Raw genomic sequence first — 26,578 nt, 5'->3', positions numbered from 1 at the left:
TTTTCATTTATCATTGAATATTTTTGTTTTGACAGCTGTAATTACCATCCTTGCTAATGATGATGGCCCTGGAGTTCTATCATTTAACAACAGTGAGCACTTTTTCCTGAGAGAGCCAGCAGCTCTCTATGTTCAGGAAAGCGTTGCGGTCTTGTACATTGTTCGGGAACCTGCACGAGGACTGTTTGGAACTGTGACAGTTCAGTTCATTGTCACAGAAGTGAATTCTTCAACAGAATCCAAGGACCTGACTCCTTCCAAAGGCTATATTGTATTAGAAGAAGGTATTCGACTCAAGGTACAGTATGAAACTTTAATAAGGATGTAGCTTATAACTCTAATATTTACAAAATATTTTTCCCTGCATCCTCAAAAGAAGAAAAAGATATTTCCAACTTAGGTGAGAAATAAAGACACAATTAGATTATTATGTGACAAGTGCTAATGTACTATATAATATGTATAAAGGGCAACTGAAGGAATTTACTATTAATAGAGAAATATGTAAATAATAAAAATACACATATTGTTTTTTATTTTAAATTCCAAACTTATTTAAATGGTATACTTCACTTTATATATAAAGCATAAGCCAAAAAAAGCTCCCAGCCTCAGTCAGTCATTTCTTTTTGCTATATTTTAATTAAACAGCATGTAACTGCTGCTTCAAACTGTTTGAGAATAGGAATAGTGTTTTAAAGAGAAAAATCCTGGATTTGTGATTAATTATGAATGTGATCTATCCTTACATAAGTTTAGTTTCCCAACTTATTTTTCTATATATTTTCCATTCCTGTATATTGATTTTCTGTTCCTACTAAACTTTATTTTTAAAAATATAGTTGAAGTTTAAATTAGTTCATTCCATTATCTTTAGACATTTTTCAAGCTAGCTAAAATACTGCTTTAAAGAAATATATGTGCAGCCCTTTCCTCTAAACTAATTCATCTAACAATCAAATAACTTTCTCAATTTTAAGTTTTTGTAAAGTTCAACATATTTTTTGTTCATTTTTTAAATGTTCTTCCAAATTTAAAATCTTTGATTTCTTCAAAGACACACTTAAATTGTGAAAAATACAAAAGTTCAAATTTGAAGCATATTAAAATTTGTCATTGCTTTATTCACATTTTTTTCTCTTAATATTTTTTTGTAATTTAAAATGTTTAAATTTTTTTTTACTGTAATTTTTGGTGTCTTTTTCTCAGCGTGTATTTAAATAAAACTTTTGTTCATTTGGTAAATTAAACATTAGAGAAAATTGGATTAAATATTTTTGGCTCACACAACTGTTTTTGCTCCACCACGTTTTTATTTTGACATATAAATAGTAAAATGCACCAATTCCAAGTATATGGATTAATGATTTTAAACATAGTATATACACATATAATGACTTGTATTATTCAGCTTTTCATCACTATGAACAAAATACTGATAAGAACAACTTAGTGGGGAAAGATTTATTTTGGCTTAGCGTTTCAGAGGATTAGGTCTATGTCATCGGGCTCCAAGGTAGAATCATCTTGGTGGAAGGGTGGAGTTGAGGAAAGCTGCACAGCTTATTGCACCTGGGGAAAACAGAAAGCAAGAGGAAAGTGCCAGAGAGAACCCAGACCTTTCCAGGACAACCTCTATCCCTTGTGACCCACTTAATACAAGTAATCCATTCAGCCACCAGTGGATTAATCTACTGATGAGATCAGAGCCATCATGATTTATCACTTTCCAAAACGTCTACCTCTGAGCACATGAGACTTTGGACAACATTTCATATCCAAACCATAATACCTCCACTCAGATTAAAGATATTAACACTACTATTACCCAGATGGTTCTCTTTTGCGTCTTGCCTTTTCAAGAGGAAACCACTTTGTAATGTTTTAATTGACTCATTTTTGCTGATTCTTGAGCTTTGTATAAATAGGGCCTTATAGTATCTGTTCTTTTGTGTTTAGCTTCTTTCATGCAACATATTTTTGAATTTTGTGTGGTTGCAGACATCCATAGCTGATCATTTTTTATTGTTGAATAGAGTTTTATGGAACAGATCACCATTTGTTTATCCATTTTCCTGTTGATGAACATTTGGGTTGTTTCCAATTTGTTCCTACTATGGCTTTTTTGTAATATATATTTTTTAATTGTCAATGGACCTTTATTTATTTATATGTGGTGCTGAGAATTCAACCCAGTGCCTCACACATGCTAGGGAAGTGCTACCCCTGAGCCAGAACCCCAGCCCCTCTACCATGGCTTTTTAATGGTGAATCCTAGACTAGAAAGACATTAATGAAGTTATATAGCCAGAGCAGGATAAAAAAGTATCCCAAAAAAGGACATGAATTTAATATTTTAATATTTTATTCTGTGTTATTTAAAAATGTCATTTATTTTTTAGACACTTCCATGTAGTGTACCACAGTGTTGAAAATCCCAAAAGTAATAACATGAAACAGTTGTAGCTATCACATTATGGGGACCATTATTAAATAAAAAAGAGATGCTGTTTTTTGAAAGACATTATTTTGGTTTCTAAAATGTTTAGTAAATTTCTCTGTATGTGTTTTGCAAATATATTCTATTCTAGTAACTTTACTTTTTTAATTTTGTTTTCAGGCCCTGCACATTTCTGCTGTATTAGACACAGAACCAGAAATGGATGAGCATTTTGTTTGCACCTTGTTTAATCCGACGGGAGGTGCTAGACTAGGGGCGCAGGTTCAAACCTTGATAACAGTATTACAAAATCAAGCCCCTTTGGGGATGTTCAGTATTTCTGCTATTGAAAATAGGTATAATATATTTATAAGAAAATATCACTTCTGAAAATAAGGAAGAAATAATTTTTGACATAAGAAAATGCAAAAGAAAATTGAGGTGTGATTATGTAAAGTGGACTTTTAAAATGAATTCCAGAAGACAGATCCATAGTCCACAAGCTCTCTTATAACAGAGAACATCAAAGACCTAACCATGGCCTGCTTAATGGTGTCATCAGAATTCTTATTTTCTCATAGTTTACACTTCTAGGAAAAGGCCTGCATTATTTTGTGATTTTAGAAATAAAAAGCAAGAAAAATATAAAATATGCTTGGTCACTGAATCCAAATACATGACTCTTTAAACATATTAAAATGATTATAGTTATAAAATTTCCTTTGGAAACTGACAGATATTTATATACAGTATTTTAAGAGATTTAGTTTTATTCCTATACTAAGAATTTCCTGGTTTTTCCTGTCAGATGTTTTTGATTTATGTGTGAAAAAATTCAAAAAAGACAGTTTTAAAATGTGTAATGTTAAATTACTGATCTTCAGTATTTTCTGATTATGAGTGTTGCATTTGTACTTAAAAAAAAACTCCATAAATGAATATTTTCAAGCACCCATTTGTCTTCTTCATGTATCAAATTTGTGCATGTCATTTGGGTTGTATAAATGTAGAAACATATTAAGCATATGCTGGTAATGTGACATATATTTTAAATATGTAGAAATTATATTTTTTTTCTGCTTTCCACAATTTCAGAGCCACTTCTATAGATATTGAAGAAACCAACAGAACGGTATACTTAAATGTGTCGCGTACTAATGGCATTGATTTAGCTGTGAGTGTGCAGTGGGAGACGATATCTGAAACAGCCTTTGGCATGAGTATGTTTAGTTTTTTATAAGAACAAAATGCTGTAACTCAGAAATGTTGCGTGTATAAGATTTACATTATTTCCATGAATTATAACTTATGGATTTATTAAAAATGGGAAACAGATATTTAATTTTATTACTATATCCATAAATATTTATTGAGTGCCTAGGCATGGTACCGAGCTCATGGAGCTTAGAATTTAAGGTGTACCAAAATAAATAAGTAAAAATCAATGTGTAGGAATCAATTATGCAAAGAACTGGGTTGGAGGAACCTGGGAGACAAGAGGGGGAAGCTTTAGAGGCAGGAGAATCAGGCATAAAAGGACATGTCATAATTGAAGAACCTCAGTGAATAGGGAGTACAGAAATAAGGGAAAAGCAGAGATCATTGAAGAACTTGAGAAATATTTTATGGATGTCAATCTTTTATCCCAGAATTAATGGAAAACCTTTGAGTGGTTTAGGCATGGGGAAGATGGTATGGTATGATCATGTTTGCATTTTGAAGTGTTATTCATAGGACCGTGTAAAGAATTGGTTGGTATAGCAGAGAAGAGAGGATGCACGGAGATTAGCAAAAGGGCAACAGATGATGGAAGTTTAGAGCAGGTGATGAACTGGGTGCAAGGGTGAGGGTGAGACCCAGATGACTCCTAGTTCCTCAGCTTGTGTGGTAGGATAGAGTGTCTTGACACTGACTAAGAGATATGTGAAAGAAGGCTAGGTGTTGTTTTGGCGAGGGAATTAAAATAAATGTGTTTTAGCACATGTTAAGTTCCTTTTGAGAAGGCGTTTATACTCAAAGGAAGGTCTCTGCTGGAAGATAGACTTAGGGATCTGACATGTGTTACTGTTTTTAAAGTCATGGACATTGATTTAACAATCTGAGAAGAGGAGCTCTAGACAGAGAAGGGAAGAAGTCCCAGCCTGAAATTTGAAAAACATCAGATTGAATGGCTAGGGATAGCAGAGTGATCTCATGAAGGGGATTTGGAGACCTGGTGAGAAAACAGTAGATTGCAGATACCAGAAGAGTGTGTTAAAGTGTGGGAGACGGGCTGGGGCTATTGCTCAATGTCAGAGTGCTTGCCTAGCATGCCCAGGGTCCTGAGTCCAAACCCTAGTGCTGGAAAAAAGAAAAGAAAGAAATAAAACATGTTTTAGCATATTTCCCTTTAAAATACAGTTAGCAAGTATTTATATTTAAATATACCTTGGGAAAGTTCATATGGCTATAGAGTGAAGTATTAGTACTCCTTTTGTTATCTAAAATTGTAATTTTAAGTTACTATTTTTAAGTTTTCTAGCCTCTTTCTTTCTCTCTCTCTGTCTCTATCTCTCTCTTCTCTCTCTCTCTCTCTCTCTCTCTCTCTCTCTCTCACACACACACACACACACACACACACACACACACCCCATGGAGAATTCATTTGTAATGAAGTCATTAGTCTCAATGTTTAAATAACAAATTAGAGCAGATAAGTTTGAGAAGGAATTATGCACTGGTAAATAATGATTTATGTTTTTTAGGGGGAATGGATGTTGTCTTTTCCATATTTCAAAGTTTTTTGGACAAGCCAGTTTCTGGCTGGTGTTTCTTTACTTTGGAAGATTCAGTATATGGTATAATGTTAAGAAAATCATCATTTACTATTTACCGATGGCAAGGGATTTTTATTCCAGTAAAGGTAAACATTGCTTATTTTTTTTCACAGTCCACAAAATAAAATATACAAGTAAATGTGAGATACATTATGAGTTAACTGTTTTTGTAATTCTCATTTTCTAGGATTTAAAGATACAAAATCCTAAAACTTGTGAGGCCTTTAATATTGGTCTTTCTCCCTACTTTGTAATTACTCATAAAGAAAGAAATGAAGAGAAGTCTTCTGTTAACAGTGTGTATACCTTCACATCTGGATTCCAATTATTCTTGGTAAAAACAAAATCTTCATTTTATATTGCTTTACCTAAAAGAAATTCAGATCTGTAAGACTGATCTAAATGGATGACAATATATATTCTATGTTAATGAGTAACAGGACTTTTTGCAAGTTGATACAAATTGTAGCAGGTATCTTAACCTGGGGCTATTTTTGTCTGGCTTGAAATGATATATGCATATGATATATGCATACCTAGTGATCAGAATAGTTTTAAACATCAAATCTTAAGCATCAAATACTAACTCATTAGTATAATATTTAGTGCCTTTCTGAGTTAAACTCTTTAAATTTTTATTCCCACTCTTCTGTCTTCCTTGCAGGTGCAAACAATCATTATTTCTGAAAGTTCTCAAGTAAGATATTTTACTTCAGACAGTCAAGATTATTTAATTGTTGCAAGTCAAAGAGAGGATTCCGAATTCACTCAGGTTTGAATCTTTGAAAATGAAGATCTCCCCACTTTTAAAAAATACCGTAATTGAAAGTTATGAGGTAGGGTCTAGAGATTTGGTATAAAAGAAAACCATAGTTTGTGATAAAGTAGTAAAGGAGAATATGAATATTGATTGGTCCCAATTAACTTTTAAACAACAGTTATGAATATTATATGTTCTTCAAGAGCCAAAGCAAATGTAATCATAAACATGAACATTTAATCAGAATTTAATTGAGTTGGAAAACATTATGGAGAAAAATCACACAGCTAGACAGATGGTATCACTAAAAATTCATGATTAACATTGCCAATTGGGCTCAGCATCACCCCAGAAATTTCACATTTTTCTAGCACACTACATCTTATAATCTCCTTAATGCTTAATTGATAATTTTTGTCTCTCACGCTTCTGTACAAGCTTCTTGTCACCTCATTTTCAACTAATGACCTCAGTGAAATGAAAGTCACTAGAGGGAGATTACTTATTTTCCCAACACCAAATTCAAAATCCCATTTAAAAGCCAGTGTTGCCCCTCCCTCCTGCTGCAACGGAGGAGTGTCCTTCTGGAGAAGCCCTTCCTTTCACATGGCTGTCCCTCAGCCTTCATAAGGTTTAGTTATTCCCTCCATAGCTGGCATTTCTTTCTCCACGGGATTATTACAGTTGGCATAAATAGTTGAGAATTGTTCAATTTACAAAGAAATCCCTCCCTTGATCTCTTCCCCTTCTAGTTTCTTTTTTTTCATTTATTTTCTCCCCTCTGCGGTAGGACGTCATGAGAGAAGTGTCAGCTAGCTTTGTCTACTTCTCATGCTCACCCATGGCGACTGGGTTGCCAAATCCAGTGGATATGTTTATCACTGTCTTACACAACTTCCCACCAGCATGCGACTTACTCAGACCCAAATCTCAACCCCCTCTACTCTTGCTTTGTGATACCACAAGGCTTTCCTTCTTAAGAACTCTGTCTGCTCAGTCTCCATTGCTGGTTCCTCCTCCCTTTTCTGAATCAATATGTCTTAGAGTATTTCATAATTCAGTTTTAGTTCAGATTTCTTCTTTCTTTTCACCTACTCTGGGAAATTTCATCAGTTCTGTAGCTTTTCATAGGAACTATAGGCTAGCTTTACATATCAGCTATAGGCTAATGTCTTTCAAATCATATCTGCAACCTTTCCTCTGTAGTCCAGACTTGAATGTCTAACTGCCTATTGATGCATCCACTTAAATATATTTTAGGAGTGTGTTATAATGTATATCAAGCTGAACTGTAATTAATTTTCTCTATGAAACTTGTGTTTGAGTATTTGCTTTTATATCAGGAAATAGTAACCTCAGAAATGCAAGTGCTCAAGGGAGAATTCTGTGATATATTTTGTTGAATTATCCTTTTTTCCTTTCATATCTAATTGATCATTAAGTGTTTTTGAATCTGTGTCTCCATAATATTTTTAGTATAGACATTTCTTTCCACCTCAGTTCATCTCCATCTAAGCCTAGTTCTTATCTTTTCTTACCTGAACTGCTAGTCTCCAAGCTAGTCTCTGAAGTTCTCTGATCTCCTCAGATTTATTCTCTATTGATAGCAGGAGTGATCTTTTAAAAATATTGATTCATGTTACTCATTTAAAAAAATTTAGTGATTCCCAATTGTAATAAATTTGGCATTAGTTAGTATACTTTATATGTAGGATAATCATATTTCTTCTGGCTCAGTATAGCACTGGATCATGCCATGTCCTTGTATAATTATTATTAATATTTCAATCTCTGAAGAACCCCTACATGAATGGTAATTGTATGGTCACCCAAGGAAGGATACTTCATGACCTCCCCTTTTCTATCTTGACTGTTCAGCCCCTTAGCACTGTCAGCTTTCTGGGCTAGTTTTTATTCAGAGCACCATAACCATCTGTGTGTTAGAAACTGTCATGTCATTCCTTCTAACTTCATTCCCCTAATACACACATTTCTTTCATCATATCATCCTGACTTTTGACTTCCGTACCAGTTTCAATTTATGATCATCATTTATTCAGTTATTGCTATGTGAGTTTTTACCTTTTCCTCATCATTAATAAGAGTGATAAAGGAGAAGGTCAGTGTACCCAGGCTCCTAGCTTAATGCTTGTCTCAAAAGTCCTAACTGTTGACTGCATAATTATTATTTTTTTGTTTTTTATTTAGAGCTTTATAGTTATACATAGTAGTTGGGTTCATCCTGAAAAACTCATACATGCATGAAAATCGATTTCAATTCATGATATCCACTTTTCCCTTCCATCCTCCTTCCCCTCTCCATCCCTTTCCTCCACTCTGCTAGACTTCCTTTCACTTGTCTATTATTTAATATTTGATTCATTTGTATTATCCTTTCCTTACCTCCTCCTTTCCTTATTTTACTCTAGCTTCTGCATATCAAATTTGAGTTTCTGAGTTTGGCTAATTTCACTTAATATGATATTTTCCATTTTCATCCATTTACCAGAAAGTGCTATCATTTCAGTCTTTTTTTTTTTTATGGCTGAGTAGAACTCCATTGTGTGTGTGTGTGTGTGTGTGTGTGTGTGTGTGTGTATCATAATTGTGATACATATTAAGAATATATATATTCTAATCCAGTCTTTTACTCATGGGCATCTTGGTTGATTCCATAAGTTACCTATTGAAAATTTTGCTGCTATACACTTTGAGGTGGCTATATCCCGGCAGTGTGTCAACTTTATGTCTCTCTGGAAAAATACCAAGGAGTGGGATGGGTAGGTCATAGGGTGGTTCCATCTCTAGGTTTTTGAGGAATCTCCATACTGCTCTTCAGAGTGGTTTAGTAGTCACACCAACCATGTACAAGTGTACCTTTCCCCCCCAACATCGCCAGCAATCATTATTCATATTCTTGAGCAGTGCCGTTCTGACTGGGTTGAGATTACATTGTATTGTAATTTTGATTTATATTTTCCTGATTGCTGTTGAACATTTTTTTCATATATTTGTTGGCAATTTGTGTTTCATCTTTTGAGAAGTTTCTGCTTAGATCTTTTTCCCATTTATTGATTGCATTATTATTATTATTATTATATTTGGTGCTAAGTTTTTTTTTTTTACATTTTTTTTATTGGTTGTTCACAACATTACAAAGCTCTTGACATATTATATTTCATACATTAGTTTGAAGTGGGTTATGAACTCCCAATTTTACCCCAAATGCAGATTGCAGAATCACGTCAGTTACACATCCACAATTTTACATAATGCACTAGTTGGCCAAGATTCTTTCCCTTTATGTCAGCTCTCTCTTCATGTTCTTAATTGTTTCCTTTGCTGTAGACAAGCTTTTTAGTTTTATGGCATTCATTTATTAATTCTTCATTTTATTTCTTGCACTTTGGGGATCTTGTTAAGGAAGCCTGTGTCAGCATCTATATGATGGACTATGGAGCCTATGTTTTCTTCTAGCAGTTGTAAAGTTTTTGGTCTAATTCCCAAGTCTTTGATCCATTTTTATTTACGTTTGTATAGGGTGAAATAGAGGGGTCTGATTTCATTTTTGTATACATAGCTATCCAGTTTTCCTAGCACCATTTGTTAAAAAGGCTGTCTTTTGTCTGTCCAAAATATAGTTTTGACAGATTTTTCATATGTCAGATGGCTGTAGGGTATGTGGATTTGTCTTTGCACCTTCTATTCTGTTTCATTTGTTTTCATGTCTATTTTGATGTCAATACCATGCTGTTTTTGGTACTATAGCTCTGAAATATAATTTGGATCAAGTATTGTGATACCTCCTGCTTTGCTTCTCTTGCTTAGTATTGCTTTGGCTATTTTGTATCTCTTATTATTCCAAATGAATTTAAGAATTGTTTTTTTCTAATTTTGTGAAGAATATCATTGGTATTTAAATGGGATTGCATTGAATCTCTATATTGCTTTTGGCATTGTGGCCATTTTGACAATATTGATTCTGTTTATTCAAGAACATGGGATGTCTTTCTATTTGATAAGGTCTTATTCAATTTTTTTCTTCAGTGTGCTATAATTTTCATTGCTGAGTTCTTTTATCTTCTTTTTTAGATTAACTCTTAATGCTTTTCTTTTTTTTATGTTATTGTAAATGGTATGGTTTTCTTTATTTCTTCCTCAGCTGACTTATGGTTAGAGTGTAAGAAAGCTATTGATTTATGGATGGTGATCTTGTATTCTCCTTCTTTGCTAAACTTATTTATAAGCTCTAGAAGTGGTCTAGTGGAGTTTTTTTAGGTCTTCTAGATATAGGATCATATCATTGGCAAACAAATAGTTTGACGTCTTTTTTTTCCCTATTTGTATCCCTTTCATTTCCTTTTCTTGCCTGATTGCTCTGGCTAATGTTTTGAGGACTATATTGAATAGAAGTGGTGAGAGTGGACAGCCTCACCACTGTTTTTAAAGCAAATGCTTTTAGTGTTTCTCCATTGAGTATGATGTTGGCTTTAAGTTTGCCATAAATGGCCTTTATGATGATTAGGTAAGTTCTTTTGATTCCTAGCTTCTCCAGCATTTTTCATGTGAATTGGTGTTGGATTTTATCAAAGGCCTTTTCAGCATATATTAAGATTACCAAGGTATTTTTGTCCTTAATTCTGTTAAAGGATGAATTACATTTATTGATTTGCTTATGTTGAAACAACTTTGTATTCCTGTTACGAAACCCACTTGATCATGGTGTATTGTCTTTTTTGATGTGTTTTTAAATGCTGTTTGCTAAAATTTTATTAAGGAATTTTGCATCTAGTTCATCAGGAATATTATTCTGTAGTTTTCTTTCCTTGATGCATCTTATCTGGTTTTGGATCAGGGTTATACCAGCTTCTAAAAATGTATTTAGGAGTGTTCCCTCTCTTTTAATTTCATGGAATAATTTGAGAAAGAGTGTTAATTCTTTTTTAAAGATCTAGTAGAATTTAGTTGAGAATCCATCAGGTCCTGGGTTTTCCTTTTTTGAAAGGCTTTTAATTACTGTTTCAGTTTCATTAGTTAGTATTGGTCTATTTAGGTTTTCTATATCTTTCTGATTCAATTTGAATAGGTCTATATGTGTCTAGAAATTTGTCAGTGTCTTTCAGATTTTCCAGTTTATTGGAGTACAAATTTTCAAAATAGGTTTTGATAACTCTCTGGATTTCAAAAGGGTCTGTGGTGGTATTTCCTTTTTTATTTCAGATCTTGGTGATTTGCTTCTTCTCACTTTTTCTTTTGGTTAGTTTGGCTAAGTGTCAGTCTTATTTATCTTGATCCTGTGTATTGTTTTCTTATTCTCAGCTTTACTGATTTTGGCTCTGATCTTAATTATTTCCTGTCTTCTACTTGTTTTAGGGTTAGTTTGTTCATCTTTTTCTAAGGTCTTGAGGTGAAGCATAAGCATATTTACTTGACAATTCTTTAATTTTATAATGGTGCTATAATTTTCCTCTTAGAACGATTTTCATATTGTCCCAGAGATTCTGATCTGTTATATCATTTTTTTCCCCAAGAATTTCTTAATTTCTATTCTTATTTCTTCTTTGATATTTTCTTCATTTAAGAGAGTATTGTTCAATCTCCATCTGTTTTTGTGGTTTCTATTATTTTTCTTGCTTTGATTTCTAGTTTCATTCCATTATGATCTGAGAGGATACATGAGATATGTTGATTTTTTTTGTTTTGCTATTTGCTAAGATTTGTTTCATGGCCTAGAATATGGTCTATTTTGGAAAAATTTTTGTGTGCAGCTGAGAAGAAGGTAAATTCCGCTGTTATAGGGTGGAATATTCTGTAGATGTTCATTTGGTCCATTTGGTTTATAATATTGTTTATGATGCACACATAGAAATATTTTTTAATACTTTTTTATAACTTTATTGACTTTTTAATGTGGTGCTGAGGATCAAACCCACTGCCTCACCCATGCTAGGCAAGTGCTCTACCACTGAGCTATAGCCCTAGCCCCAGAAAGAATTTTTAAAAATTGTAATGAAGAATGAATAGTGAAGGAAATTTCTCCATTGAATTAGACAAAGTAATTGATGACATTGGGTGGTTTCTGTGTATGTCAACAGTCTTTCTTCTTGAGTTGTATGCAGATAGAGAGAGCAAAGGGTGGGATTATTTAGTCCTTCCTGTTTTTGTGTTGCTCTCTGAGCTGCCACTTGGAGCAGCCTAAGATTGAAGCTGTTTGATGTAATATGTAAGACTCAGCTTCCTTCTCACCAGTATGAGGTGGGGTGGGTTAGGACAAACTGTCAGCTGGTGTTTTTGTTCATCTGGACCAGTTTGGTGCACTCCCAAGGAACTGCCTCTGCAGCATCCTGTGAGGGAACTTCCAGCAGGTAGGGCTGAGGTCTCATTAGGCCTCATGGGCTTTGTTGGCTGGGGCTTCTTTGGAAAGACTAAATGGACCCACTTCTAGATTAGACAATAGCCAATGTCATCTGCAGGTCTGGTTCTCAAGACCTTCCCAAAAAATCCAATCATGGGACAGGGGGTTGCTGATCCTTTACTCACTGCTGCTCAAGAGCACTGTCTTCTCTGGTCTAGTCCTTTAGTGTGTTCACCATGCCAGCTCAGACTCCTGGCCCGTTTCAGCTAGTCACATGAGCTGCCTGAGACAAAGGACAAGTGAATTGGGCTCCCTTTGCCCTGGGTGTAGTCACTGATTTACTCACTTTTCATCTGGCCCAGCCTAGGTCCCCGGAAAGCTGTGTGCAGGACATTGTGACTTGCCTCATCTCTCCGCAACCAGTTGAAATATAGAGCGTGCTTTTCAAGCATTAGCATGCAGTACAGCCTCTGGATCAGTTAAGATTAGGTAGCATTTTTGATCTCAGGTTTCTCTATATGAAGACTGTGTTCTGCTCCCTCTCTCTGTGGTGAATCTGCATAGTGGTGGGGCTGCCAGGTCTGCTCCAGTGTATTCCTTCTTGTTCAGTTATTGTACCCAAATTCCTGAGTCCCTGAGCCACTTCAGTGTCTAATGTTAAATTTTATTGAAATCCCTCTTTTACCCACTTGTTAAGAAGCTGTACACCTGCTGCTTTGGTCCCAGGCCACTGTTGTGGGGTTCACACACAGAGACATGACACCAGGGTGGTTAATAAGAGTAGTGTTTATTTTGTGCCAGGACAGACTGGGTAGATTTTCATCCAAAAGCCAAGCCCCTATTGCAGCAGGGATTTGCCTTATATAGCCACTGCTAGTCTACCTTTCCCCCGTTACATATTAGCTCCTTTGTCTCCCCTATATGGAAAAATACACTTCATGTGGTTATTCTATACTGTGAAATCATAAGGAAGTTTTGACAGAGCTGCACAGGCCCACTGGGGGTGTTGGCAGTGTTGCACATGTGCCCTGAGTGTTAGCAGAGTTGCGTTTGCATGCTCAGTGTGCCACACTGCCTTTCTTTGTTCTGGGGAACACATGCATACCTGGTTACTAAAGGTGCCACATTGTTCAACAGAGTTGCATGTGCACACATCTACTAGCTGTGCTGTGCCTCTTGACTTTGATTGAAAAGGGCTCCAACCACACCAGGATGCAGCTCAGGAAGTAGCTTTCCTTTACTCCGTTATCTTCTGTCTCCTCCACCATTTTCCATCTCCCGAATAAGTATAATTTGTTGTGAAAGTGCTCAAATTATATAGGAAACCATGTCGATTATACACTTTCTTTTAATTTTAAATATTATGAACACTTACCCTGAAGCCTTGTATGCATTGCCACCATGAGGATGAAAATAGTTTAGGCATTTCTCTATATGCTGTTGATCAAGATGTTGGAAATGATGTTACAGCATCAGAAGATCTTGTACTCACTTCTAAGATTTATTTTCAAATAATTTCTCTTTCATTTATTCTGCATGCATGTGTGTACACACACACAGATAAAAAAGGGGAGAAAACATTAGGCTTGGTACTTTCCCACTTAATAAAAGTATCATCCTAACTAAATAAAAGGATACAGGAGAATAGACATGTGACATTGGCTAAATTCTTCCTAGTGCTAAATTCCTAGTCATGAGGGTTTTTATATTTGAACATTTCCTACAGGTCTTCAGATGGAATGGACAGAGCTTTGCATTGCAACAGAATCTTCCTGTCCGGGGTGTTTTGACCATGGCCTTATTCAACAGAGGCAACTCTTTGTTCTTAGCAATTTCCCAGGCTAATGTCAGGCTACACGCCCTTTTATTCAGATGGTCTGGCAGCACATTTATTTACTTTGAAGAAGTGCCAGTCAGTGGAACGACACAAGTTGAAGCTTTGTCTTCAGGAGATGATATTTACTTAATTTTTGCCAAAAATACCTTTTTAGGTAAGATGACATGGTGTTTATAATGCAAATATAGCTATTACCCAAATCGTCTAGCCTTCATAATGTTTGTTTTATATGAAAATGCTCTTGTAACAATTTTTTAGGTAATCCATAGACTATTTCTTGAGGGATAATGTTAATTATCAGGTATAAATGCAATTTGAGGAAAAAATAAGCATTATGCCAGTACTCTTGTAGTGCCCTGAACCACCAATTTAAAGTTATGTTAAAATAAAATAAGGGGCGGTTGGGTAGAATAGAATGATCTATGAAGATTTCATAGACAAGTGCAAACAGGTAACTTTTTATCTGAATATGTTTGGGGTGTCATGAATAATTTATAGTACTAATAAAAAGTGTTCATCAACTTTTGACAATATTATTTCAAAAATGTTTTCTAATAAGAATATGATTTCTTTTGCTTACCAAAAATTTAGATTAAAATTTCAACAATGTTAAAAAAAAGAAAATATTTTGCTTCTTTTCTTGCTTTATGGTTGGGTCATGGTCAATAGCTAACTATATATATATATATATATATATATATATATATATATATATATATATATACTTTTTGTGGTAAATGCAAAGACATTTGAAACATTATCTAAAAAGTTATGTTTTTGTTGAACTAAATGGATTCATATGAAATTTGTTTCTTAAATTAGATTTACCATTTTGTTATAGTCTTACTGGTCAATTTTGCCATTTTCTTTCTGTAACTTTTACTTCAAGATTTGATTATTACTCTGTTGTTGTAGGAGATCAGAATTCCATTGATATTTTCCTCTGGGAGATAGGACAGTCTTCTTTCAGATATTTTCAATCCCTGGATTTTGCTACCGTTAACAGAATCCATTCCTTCACACCAGCCTCTGGAATAGGTAAGGACTTTTCAACTGCTAACTAGTCATCCTAAAGGCAGTGTGAAACAGGATTATTTGAATCTCATTGAATTAGACATAAAATTGTCATATTCCAGAGACTGGGTATTTTAAAAAGAGTATAAAATCAATATCTGTACAACAATCTTTCCAGAAGTCCTAGAATTTCAAAAGGCTCCTTGAGAATAAGTGACTAAAATATAGGGGAAAATGTTAATGAAGAAGAAAGATAGGATATTTCTTTTGTCTCTTGTCTCTTTTATTTAGAGAAAATGAAAATGACATTTTATATATATATATATATATATATATATATATATATATATATATATATATATATGAAAGTATATATAAGAAGAGAGGAAATATTAGCATTTAAGGATTTTTTGAAAAGTCAGAAAGTTGGGTATACGTGTAGTATATCTGCTGTCTGGAGGAATCAATCACTTGGGCAGGCCGTTGAGAAAGAGAAGCAGCTGAGTCCAGTTGCACAGTTGGTGAATCATCATGTATGCTGCTGAGGTGCTCAGAGGAATTTGGAAGCCAAGGCCAAGGGCTACACAGGCTAGTCCAAATGAATCACAGTCCTGCTGTTGGATTGAGACATACCAATTCCATATGAATGAAACAGCACAGTTTTACTAATTAAATATTATATGTAAGTCATTGTTACGTAGATATGAAGAATTCCCTAACTTCATAGTCTTAATGTCTGAGTAGAGAAGCAATAAAAAATATGAAGACACTAGTGAATAATGGATAGAGAGATTGTTAGAGGGTTGGATTTCAGAGATATTGATTTTTGAGGATAATCTAACTCACAAAAGTTAAAACGTATAAAGTAAAGCATATTGAGAAGACTGGAGGATTTGGTGACCCCGCCACTCTTCATCTGGACTATGGCATGGCTTTCAGGTCTCTAGACTGTCTTCATTCTGCTGTCAAAATCCTGTGACTGCTTGTTTTCTCCTTATCCCCTCCTCAGATTATCTCTTTACATTGTCCACACACTGATGCAAGTCCTATGTTGCTGCACTCTCTTATAATATACAGCTTGATTGATTTTCGTATTTGCTCAGTATGGATTTGCTGAATAAATTATATTTCTTTCATCATATACTTGTTTGTCTTTTTTCAGTTGTCCCTTAATTTTGTGCCTTTTAATTTTTGCTTCTCTTATACCTCAAGTTTTCAAATGGCTTAACTGTGTCTACTTGAGGCACTTATTATTATTGAAAATAGTTGTCTAATAAATTAAGGATGAAGTGTGCTGCCTGAATGGGCCATTAATTAAAGTTATAGAATTGCCTTTAAAGATTTTTTAAAAATATAATAGGCAAACTTTCTAAAAGAATTTGTGGGAAATTCTGCCAGAGGTTTATTAAGGGACCCATTGTGAGGTCTCTTTATTTCTTTTGTTTCTGTGACTTGAGGTTGTGGAAGTATGAAAAGATTGTAGGTAATTATTTAGAGTGGCTTATTATAGATCCCCTGAAAGCTGAAATTATGCATTAAAGAATGTTCGGGGGCTTTCTTATTTTGTATGTGTCAAATATTTTATTAAAAATATTATATTGCTGCCATGACTGTGAGGATCACATATTTTATTCTGATTAATGACTTGACAGAGATTATTGGGTAGTGATTGAGTTCTTTATATGGAAGGGGAAGAATGAATATAACAAAGACTGCAAGGACATATAAACTCATATTCCCCTTTACCCTTCTCTTCTTTATTAGTTAATAGATGTATTTTACATGCCAATTATGTGCCAAGCATAGAGGTAGAACCTAGGGAAACAAGGGTAAGCAAAATTATATATAGTCTGTCCTTATCCTGAAGAAGTTTAGCACATAGTAGGGAAGAGACATCATATGTAGCACACAATTTTCTAGCCATAAACAGATGAAAAGAATGGAATATAGTACTTTCATAATACAAAATGGGGGAAAACTGACCTGGTCTAAAGAGAGAACCAGAAAATTTTCTTTTTTTTTTTTTAAATTTATTGTTGGTCGTTCAAAACATTACAAAGTTCTTAATATATCATATTTCACAATTTGATTCAAGTGGGTTATGAACTCCCATTTTTACCCCGTATACCGATTGCTGTATCACATCAGTTACACTTCCATTGATCTACATATTGCCATTCTAGTGACTGATGTATTCTGCTGTTTATCCTATTCTCTACTATCCCCCTTCCCCTCCCCTCCCCTCCCCTCCCCTTTTCTCTCTCTACCCCCTCTACTGTAAATCATTTCTTCACTTGTATTATTTTTCTCTTACCCCTCCTTTCCTCTTATATGTAATTGAGTATGACCCTGAGGCTCACCTTCCAATTCCATGCGATTTCCCTTAGCGAAGAATTATTTAGCTGAGAACTATAGGTTGAGTAAGAGTTCATGGGTATGAGATGGGCTCCAGGCAAAGGCAGCAGCATGTACAGAGGTCAGGTGGTGATGGTGAGTGGTGCTTTGAGGGAAGGACCAGGAAGACCAGTGTGACCCAAAACAGGCAAGGAGGAGACAGTAGTGTGGGGTGTGACCAAAGATTAAACAGATCAATCAGATGGGGACTTGAAAGAGTTTTGTCTTTCTTCTAGAAGTATTGGGGTACTTTTTATGAGAAGGTGATGAAGAAATATAGGGAGACAAGTTAGAGAGAGAGGGATGTGGAGGGAGGGAGGGAGGGAGAGAGAGAGTGGGGGGCTGTGTGTTTGTTTTAAAGGGGAATTTTTTGCTGTCATGGTAGAAAAACTTAGAGGCTACTAAGAAAAAGTATTTGAAGACACTCTGGAGACACATACTTTAGAGCTAGCTTGGAAAGTGGTTGGTGATACAGGTGGAAAATCAGAGTAGATTGATTCAGATATCTCATAAGTGAAATACGGAGGAGTTGATGGTCAGCAAGATGTTTGGGGTAGGTGAGAGAGAGGTTGTCAAGAGCCTTCATTTCTGCAGGTAATGGAAGCATGATACAAAAACTATCATGGAGGTGACTTGGGGGAGGACTGGGCCTTTCTGGGGCAAAGATAATGAATTTGGTTGGGATATGTTGAGTTTGAGATGCCTTTGAGTAAATATTACTGGTTGGAGTTTAGAAGAGAATCCTTAGTCACAAATAAACATTGGAAGTCACTAAGTACAGAGGATCATTTTAGTATAGACTGAGATGGAATGGTCTAGAAAGAGACTATGTGGTATGAAAAAAAGAACTCAAACTGAACCTTGTTGAACTCTACTTTTTAAAAGGCTGGTAAAAGAGTATACGTGGGTAAGGGATTCAGAACATAAGGAAATCTATAGCCTTTAATGACTGAATGTTTATTATGTTCCAGGGCCTATTTAGCACCCCCCCCCCTTTTAAATCTCACTTAAACCTCAAAGCTCTGTATACTGCTTGGAAGGCACTTTAACCCTCCTTTCTTAGTCCCCCAACTGTTAGCTTCACCAAAACTATGACCTCTGGACATCATCCTTTTTGGAAATCATCTGGAATAAATGGTTGCTCTCTTCATCTCTGTTTAGTCTTCATGAGAAGTCCAGGGCACATAGAGGTGAAGAGACTTTCATCCTCATTTGGTCTGTACATCCTATAGACCACATGAACCCTGATGTCTAGGCCAGATGCCCCATCCCACCTCCCTCAACTCCCCACATGCTCCCATAAGGCTCTGTAGAACAGATAGACTGTGTCTCAGACCTTCCTCAGAATCTTCTCTTCTCCTTACCTGGAACTCAGTTCTCTCCTGATGTTGCTGCTTCCTCTGTAGCTCTTCCTGGCTACACTGTCTCTTACTGTCTTCATTCTTAAAGTCTCACATCTGTAAATATTAGGAATACTTACTTTCTACCATTCAGTACTCAAACTTCTCTTTATCTACACTTCTTAAACTGTCTTGTCTGGTTGCCTTTCTTTGAGATAACTTCTGCTTTTTTTTTTTAATTGTTTTGCTAAATGGAAGAGTATGAGTACTAGTTACACTTCTGTGACCCTGAGTAGAGATTTAAGATTTTTCGTTATCAATTCTCTGACCCAATTTCAAGCTTTTGAAATGTTATAAATGTTTACTTTCTGAGAAAATACTCATTATATGTATATATAGATGGTCCTTGACTTAAAATGGCTGAGCTTAGGATTTTCCGTTTTTGACTTGATGATGGTGTAAAAGTGATATATATTCAATCAAATCCATACTTTATATTTTGAAATTTGACCTTTCCCAAGGCTAGTGATATGCAGCATGATTGTAATGCTGGGCAGCAGCAAGGAGTGCAGCTTCCAGTTGGCCCCATAATCACGGTGCAAACAGCAGAGATTACATTCTGTGCTGTGTACTGTAGTCAACTAGTTATATGAGACATTCAATATTCAATTATAAAATAGGCTCTGTGTTAGATGATTTTGCCCAACTGGAGGCTTTTTCTGAGCACATTTAAAGCAGGTTAATCTAATCTGTGATGTTCAGTGGGTTAACAGTATTGAATGCATTTTGACTGATGCTATTCTCAACTTATTATGGATTTATCAGGACATAATTTTATTACAAGTTTAAGAGTATCTGTAAGTAGATTTGAGCACCCATATTTTTTAATGTGAACATCTCATTATCAACTTGTTTCCTATTCATACCAATCCAATTGAGAAGTGAATAGGGAATATCTATGAAGGTGGAGACACAAAATCAGTGGTTCTCGGATCACACTAGTTTTGATCTTGGTTGAGACTGTGTCAGCTAAATTTCAGGGCTTTCAGATCCATTTGAGTTTTATTTTTTTCTGAATATCTCCAGTTTTATAAAGCTTTATGCAAAATATATGGATAGTTAAAGATTCATGTGTGTTAATAAGACTTTTCTTAGTCTTTTACACAACATTTACAAACTATAATAGTACTTAAATTAATTGCTGTAAACAAATATGGTCAGTAGTTCTTGATATGTAGGAGTAAGGATATGGGGTTTGCCACTATAACTTATGGGCTAACATTTAGAAGACCCTCATGCTTTCTGGTCCCATGTGCTATTTTAACACACAATCAGTTTTATTTGGGAGTTTATGTTCCATTGAGTTTCTCTAAGTGCTGGAATTTGGATGTTTCTATATGGATCCCCTACCCACCTTGGCCAGTTTTAAGCCTCAAGATTGTTTAGTATTATATACAACATGTATGCCCTCTTCCTTCCCAACTTCTGTAGATACAAATGTGTGCCATTGCTTTGAATTTAATAAAAATACACTTTTCTGATAACATTTCAAAAAGCATTGGCAGAATATATTTTAGGAGTCATGAATTTGTTCATACACTTTGGCCTAATAACCATGAATAATTTATCTGTTGAAATAATAAAAATTCTGTCTTTACTTAATATTGAAAATGAAATGTAAAACAACAGATAGCCAATGTAGGGAAATTATTAAATATATCTTGAAGATCAACCCTACATATTATTATCTATGCATTAAAATTATGAATTTATATGCTACACAGCAACATATAAACATATAATCCTGTGTAAAACTATAAATATGGGATAAAATTCTTAATTTAGATTTTTTTATACAATTTTTTTACTATTTGTAACTGTCAGATATAAATTAATATAGTGACTAGAGAGGAAAATATAAAAATTAAAACATTTACTGGTGTGATTATGGGTATTTTTTACTTTAAAAAAAATTACTTATAGGGGCTGTGGTTGTGGCTCAGTGGTAGAGCACTCGCCTAGCATGTATGAGGCACTGGGTTCCATCCTCACACCACAGAAAAATAAATAAATAAAGATATTGTTTTCAACTACAATTAAAAATATATACATATATTTAAAAAGTACTTATAAATAGATATTGAGATAGATTTAGGAATACAAAACCCATGTGAGTGCTACCAGACAGTGTTTTCATTTCTCTTAAATGCATGTGGGTACATTGTCCAGCTGGATTGATCATTCCACAGCACTCATAAATTATTATTTATATTTAGGTACTTTTAGAAATGGCATTATATTTACTTAATTTGAGATGTCCAAGTGGAGCTTTGGGAAAAGTTTTGCTTTGGAAATGGGGGGAGACAGTGTATGAAAGAGTTCACTTTTCACCCCAGATGCCTTTTCTTTCTTTCTTGCAGTCCATATACTTGTACTTGGCCAAAAAGGATCTGCTCTTTACTGCTGGAGTTCAGAGCTGAATCAGTTCTCATTTGTTCTGGAAGCACCTTCTGCTCAGGATGCATTTTCTGTTACAGTAAAGTCCCTTAATTCAAGCAAGAATTTAATTGCTGTTGTGGGAGCTGCCCACTCACACATGTATGAGCTGGCCTACATCTCCAGCCAGTCTGACTTTATTCCTAGGTAGGTTCAACACTTGTGCTAGGTGTCTGTATGCTCACTAAAATTTCATATGGCATCAAATTTCTAAGTCTCAATGACTGAGGAATATATAAAATAGAACAGCTATTTTTAAGCCAGAAATAGAGATGTTATCCATATCTCTAATATGAATTCTATGAAGTTCTTCAGTACTATATACATAATTTTAATTAAAACTTTATTTATGAAATGTGATTCTTCCAAAACTTTAATATTACTCAGTGTAATGTGTTTCATGAGTAATCTAGTATATGTGTATTTTAAATTTGTTGTGGTTAACTTATTTTATGTACGCTTCTTATGCTAGTTCAGGTGAACTGATATTTGAACCTGGGGACAGAGAAGCTACAATAGCAGTAAATATTCTTGATGATGTAGTTCCAGAAGAAGAAGAATCCTTCAAAGTTCAGCTTAAAAATCCCAAAGGTGGAGCAGAGATTGGTAGCAATGGCTATGTGAAAATAACTATTCTGTCTAATGATGATGCCTATGGAGTTGTTGGATTTGCTCAGGTAATGATACTAAGGATTTTATACTCAAAAGTCAAAGTGATTTGTTCATCCTCATTTATAAATTAGGACTTTTCTGCACCTGGTGAGTGAGTCATACTCCCTGCAGCCGTTCTCTTTTCCTTTGCCATGGCTTTATCCCCTGTTCTGCATTCTAAGGTGAATTCTGCTGGCATCTTGGAATTTGCTGTCTTACACAATGGGGCCTCTGGATCAACTTGTCCTAATTTTTTTTGTAGTTATTCTTTTTATTTCAATTTGAAATTAATTGTTCTTGGTCCAGGAGTTTGGCTCTGCTGTTAGCCTTTTTACCAGAGGGTGATGAGACAGACTGTTTAATACACTATACACTGTGTTGTGTCATACATATCACATAAAATTTTATTATTGTGGGGAGGATGGAAGAGAGATATAACTATATGTGCATTGCACACATGCAGATGTCTTGTCTTGAGGAAAACCAGCCATGCTAATCTTTTTAGATATATTCCACACACAGCCTTTATCAGCTTTTGCCAGTGAGCAAAAGAACAGCCATTCATGTTGCATCATGTATTATATTTGCTAGGTGTATTCTGACTTTTGAACTAGAGTTATATCTACAGCTATTATCTCTCTTCCTCTGAAATCTTCTACATATAAGGAAAACTTAATTTATATTGGCTTAAATGTTAAGAGCATGTCCACAGAGAAAGAAGTTGGAGATTGTACTGTGTCAATAGAGGTCCTCTCCCTTTCTCTACTTTGTTAGTTCAAAATGGATCCTTCATTGGTTGTTTGAAAACTGATATTATTATTTGGGCTACTGCTTTTTATTCATGTCCAGTTAGGGACAGAAAGATACTTTATATCCCATTTTGATTAAAGAATAAATTTCCCAAAGCCTTTCAAAAACTTCTTATCTCTCATTGACCAGAACTGGGCAACAAACCTGATCAGTTGGTTTTTCATTTATTCCATAAATGCAGCAGATATTTAATAAACACTATGTTCTGGATATTCTGCCAGATGTTAAAGATGTCAGAGAATGAAACAATAAAAATCTCTACCTTCATTATCCTAGAGGGGATCAAGGAGACACTGACAATAGGCAAAGATACAATAAAACATGTACTATATCTGACGGTGCTAGTGCTGTTGAGAAGCATGTGGCAGAGAAGGCATATGGAGCATGAAAGAAGGGGTGTGGGTTGTAGATAGGAAATATAAAATAGAATGGTCAGGAAGGGCTGTATGGAGTTACAGAAGGGCATAGGCCTGGAGGGGTTGAAAATTAAATTATATTGACATCTGGGGTAGTAACAGTTCAGACAGGGACCCATCACCAAGAGGAGAGGCCTGCAGTGCCCTCTTGTCCTTATAGAGCAACAAGGAAATCACTGGCTACAGTCAGTGTAGGAAGGGGAGATAGGTCCAGGAGGCTGGTCAGGGGCCTGTGATCCCAAGACCATCCATAGTTTTGATGATTCACTGGGAGCACTCATATACTTAGTGTTGAATCATAGTCATAGCTATGATTCATGAAAGCAAAGGATACAAACTCAAAATTCTCCATGGGGAAATGCTCATGGGTGAAGTCAGAGGAAACCAGGTGTAAACTGCCAAGAATCCCCTCCCAGCAGAGTCTCACAGGACATATTCATTTCCATAGCATCCAGTTGTTACAACATGTGGAATTTTGCCAACCAGAGGCTCACTAGAGACTCAGTGCCCAAGGTTTTAATTGGCAGTTGGTCGTGTAGTTACCATCTGCCTGGCACATACCAAAATTCTACACTTCCAGAAGGAAAACAGATGTTAGTTAATCACATTATTTGTACAAATAGCTTGGGCACAGGGAGCAACTTGAGAGCTCTGGGAATAGAGAAGGGTGTGGTGATGCATATCTTATCATTCTCTCAGGAGATTAAGGCAGGAAGATCAAAAGACAAAGATTCTCCTGGAGATCCTCTCTAGAAATAAAAAAATACAAGGGTTTGGGGCATAGATCAGTGGTAAAGTATCCTCGAGTTCATCCTCCAGTACCAAGAACAGAAGTTCTGAAAATGGTGGGAACCCTCCTGAAATTCATATTCCCAAACACTAGCTGAGGACCAGCCTGTGAGCTGGCCTTTTTAGGGACAACAATCAGGATTGCTATGTCAATATTGTTGTACACAAGTCCCTTATTTAGCATCATACTGAGTTTGCCCTCTTAGAAGCATTTGGAGGGGTTAGGGTAGAAGAAATGTGTGACCTGATTCATTGTAAAAAGAATGCTCTGACTATAATATTGAACACATACTGTGAGTGGGAAGGACACTCCCACAGGAGTGTGGAGGCTATTGCAGTAATTCAGGAGACTATTGCAGTAATTCAGCAAATAAGCAGAGCTATGGGAAGCATGAATTTACCCTTCCCCAAGATATGAACAACTGTGAGAGGAGCAAGTTTGGGGGATGTAAGATGACAAGCTTTGGACATTCTAATGTCCTCAGTCAGTTGTTTGCAAGGGTGCTTCAATGATCATGTCATTGCATGTGGAGGGGTACAGAACATTTCCACAGCCTTTGCAGGACAACAGACAAGTATGTAGAGCAGAGCTGCATTACTGGGACAAGAACCCTCATGTTCTGCAGCGTGTGTCCATCTTCTTACCTTGAAGCTGTTCTGCAGATAGAGAGCACAGACTATCCTCAATTGTATGGGCACGGTAGATTCCACTTTAGGAACCTTGTTTCAAAATTGTCTAGAGACACTAAATCACTGTGGTTTCACCATGCCAAGGTAAGTACCCTGGATTCTTTTAGTCCTTTCAGAATTTCTCAACACAGCTCTTCTTTGTCTGGACAGTCTCCTTTCAAGATGAGGTGTAATAGATGACAAGAATATCTTGAATATTTCTGGCTGCATGAAGACCTCATTTAACTAACCTTCCTTTATGGAAAATATAGAGCCAGAGAGGATTTTTTTTTTCTTTTAAAAAGGAATTGTCTTTTCTGAATAAATTATATGCATATTTTAAAATCAAGGTATTTTCTTCAGGAATGTTTGCCTTGAGCAAGATTTTATTACTCTGTAACATCTGTAACAATTTGTTAAAATGCTGTGTGAAGTATCACTGTAGGATAGGATCTTTACTGAAATTAGCATTCTAAATAGAAGCTTTCATAAGCTTTAAGAAATTAGTGGGGGAGTCTCTTCAGATTGTCATAGTAAAAAGACATGAAAAATCTTACTGGAAAGAAAAAAATCTTTAAAACTCCATATTTTTTTCTTATTACCCCTGAGAAGCCAAGGATATATTGTAAGAAGGGATTATCTAAAATATTCATTTGAAGGAAATTTCATTAAATGGCTGGCAAGAGATCTTCTGTTGTGTGTTCAGTGAAGAATATTAAGTCACAGAGGTACAAATTAATTTGGAAAAAAGGTAAGAGGCTAGAAAGCATAGGTGAGAAGAAAGAAATTCTAATATAAAGTAAAGGAAGATTTCTGGCTGGTAAAATAGTTGTAAGGTTTGTGAGGTAGATATAAAACACCATGAACAGAAATAGGTTAGAGGATGTGAATTTAAGCATAAAGTTACATTTGCAAATGAAGGAGCACCTTCATTCTTATGATGTGCTGCACTGGGGTGGGAGCTGGAGACCTTGTAGGTCCAACACATTTTACCATTAGGAAGAACAGACCTAGAGGGATTGCCAGACCTTACTCTGGGGGAAAGGCTTCTTGCTCACCTGACTCTTATGTCCTTTCCATTCTACAAACTTTTCACATGTTATAAGTACTATTTTATAAAAGAACATGCTTTCTGATTATCAAATTAATAATATGTTCACTCAACAAAATTTGAAAAATATAGAACAAAAATAAAAATAATCCTATAAAATTAAATCTTTATTGACTAGTATTTTATTTACTTAAACCTGTATGTTTAAAAATAAAATCATAGTCATCTTACTTTACTATTTTTAACTGTTATTTTAATTTACTGTTTCACATTGCTTATTACCATGAAATCTACAAGAGCATAATAACATGAAATAAAGAAAAGACTATATTTAGGTGATTTCAAGTCAATCCTTGTGACTTTTGGTGTATTTTTCAGAATTCATTATTTAAGCAAATAGAAGAAATGGAGCAAGATAGCCTGGTAACCTTGAATGTTGAGCGCTTAAAAGGCACATATGGCCGTATAACTGTAGCATGGGAAGCTGATGGAAGTATTGATGATATATTTCCTACCTCGGGAGTGGTATGTAATGTTCAAAAATTGTAGAAGACACATACAAATTATGATTACTGTTGATATATGAGACCAGATCCTGCCTCAGTGATTAAATGTCAACACTGAATTCTTACAAATTACCACAGAGAGAAATACAATTTGAGGTTAGTTTTGTTGCTATGGTTATTGTTCCTTTTTTCTACAAAACCCAAATTATCTGTAAATAGTTATCCCTCTTGAGG

At 35.2% G+C, this 26,578-nt stretch overlaps 1 protein-coding gene across 1 annotated transcript in view; it reads left to right on the top strand.

The window, feature by feature from the left end:
* Window positions 1-26,578, top strand: part of ADGRV1 (adhesion G protein-coupled receptor V1) — a gene marked incomplete at its 5' end in the record, with an annotated part of 540,732 nt that overhangs the window by 129,432 nt on the left and 384,722 nt on the right. Inside the window, 11 exons of the mRNA XM_081287826.1 lie at window positions 36-298; window positions 2,621-2,796; window positions 3,536-3,660; window positions 5,185-5,342; window positions 5,444-5,590; window positions 5,921-6,028; window positions 14,098-14,362; window positions 15,124-15,246; window positions 21,377-21,599; window positions 21,925-22,129; window positions 26,217-26,363. Coding sequence (XP_081143952.1) covers window positions 36-298; window positions 2,621-2,796; window positions 3,536-3,660; window positions 5,185-5,342; window positions 5,444-5,590; window positions 5,921-6,028; window positions 14,098-14,362; window positions 15,124-15,246; window positions 21,377-21,599; window positions 21,925-22,129; window positions 26,217-26,363 — 1,940 coding nt within the window. The remainder of the gene's footprint in view (window positions 1-35; window positions 299-2,620; window positions 2,797-3,535; window positions 3,661-5,184; window positions 5,343-5,443; window positions 5,591-5,920; window positions 6,029-14,097; window positions 14,363-15,123; window positions 15,247-21,376; window positions 21,600-21,924; window positions 22,130-26,216; window positions 26,364-26,578) is intronic.

Source organism: Spermophilus citellus (assembly GCF_964194105.1).
Source record: "Spermophilus citellus genome assembly, chromosome: 1".
Taxonomy (NCBI): domain Eukaryota; kingdom Metazoa; phylum Chordata; class Mammalia; order Rodentia; family Sciuridae; genus Spermophilus; species Spermophilus citellus.
This window is presented reverse-complemented; position numbering and strand designations above follow the sequence as displayed.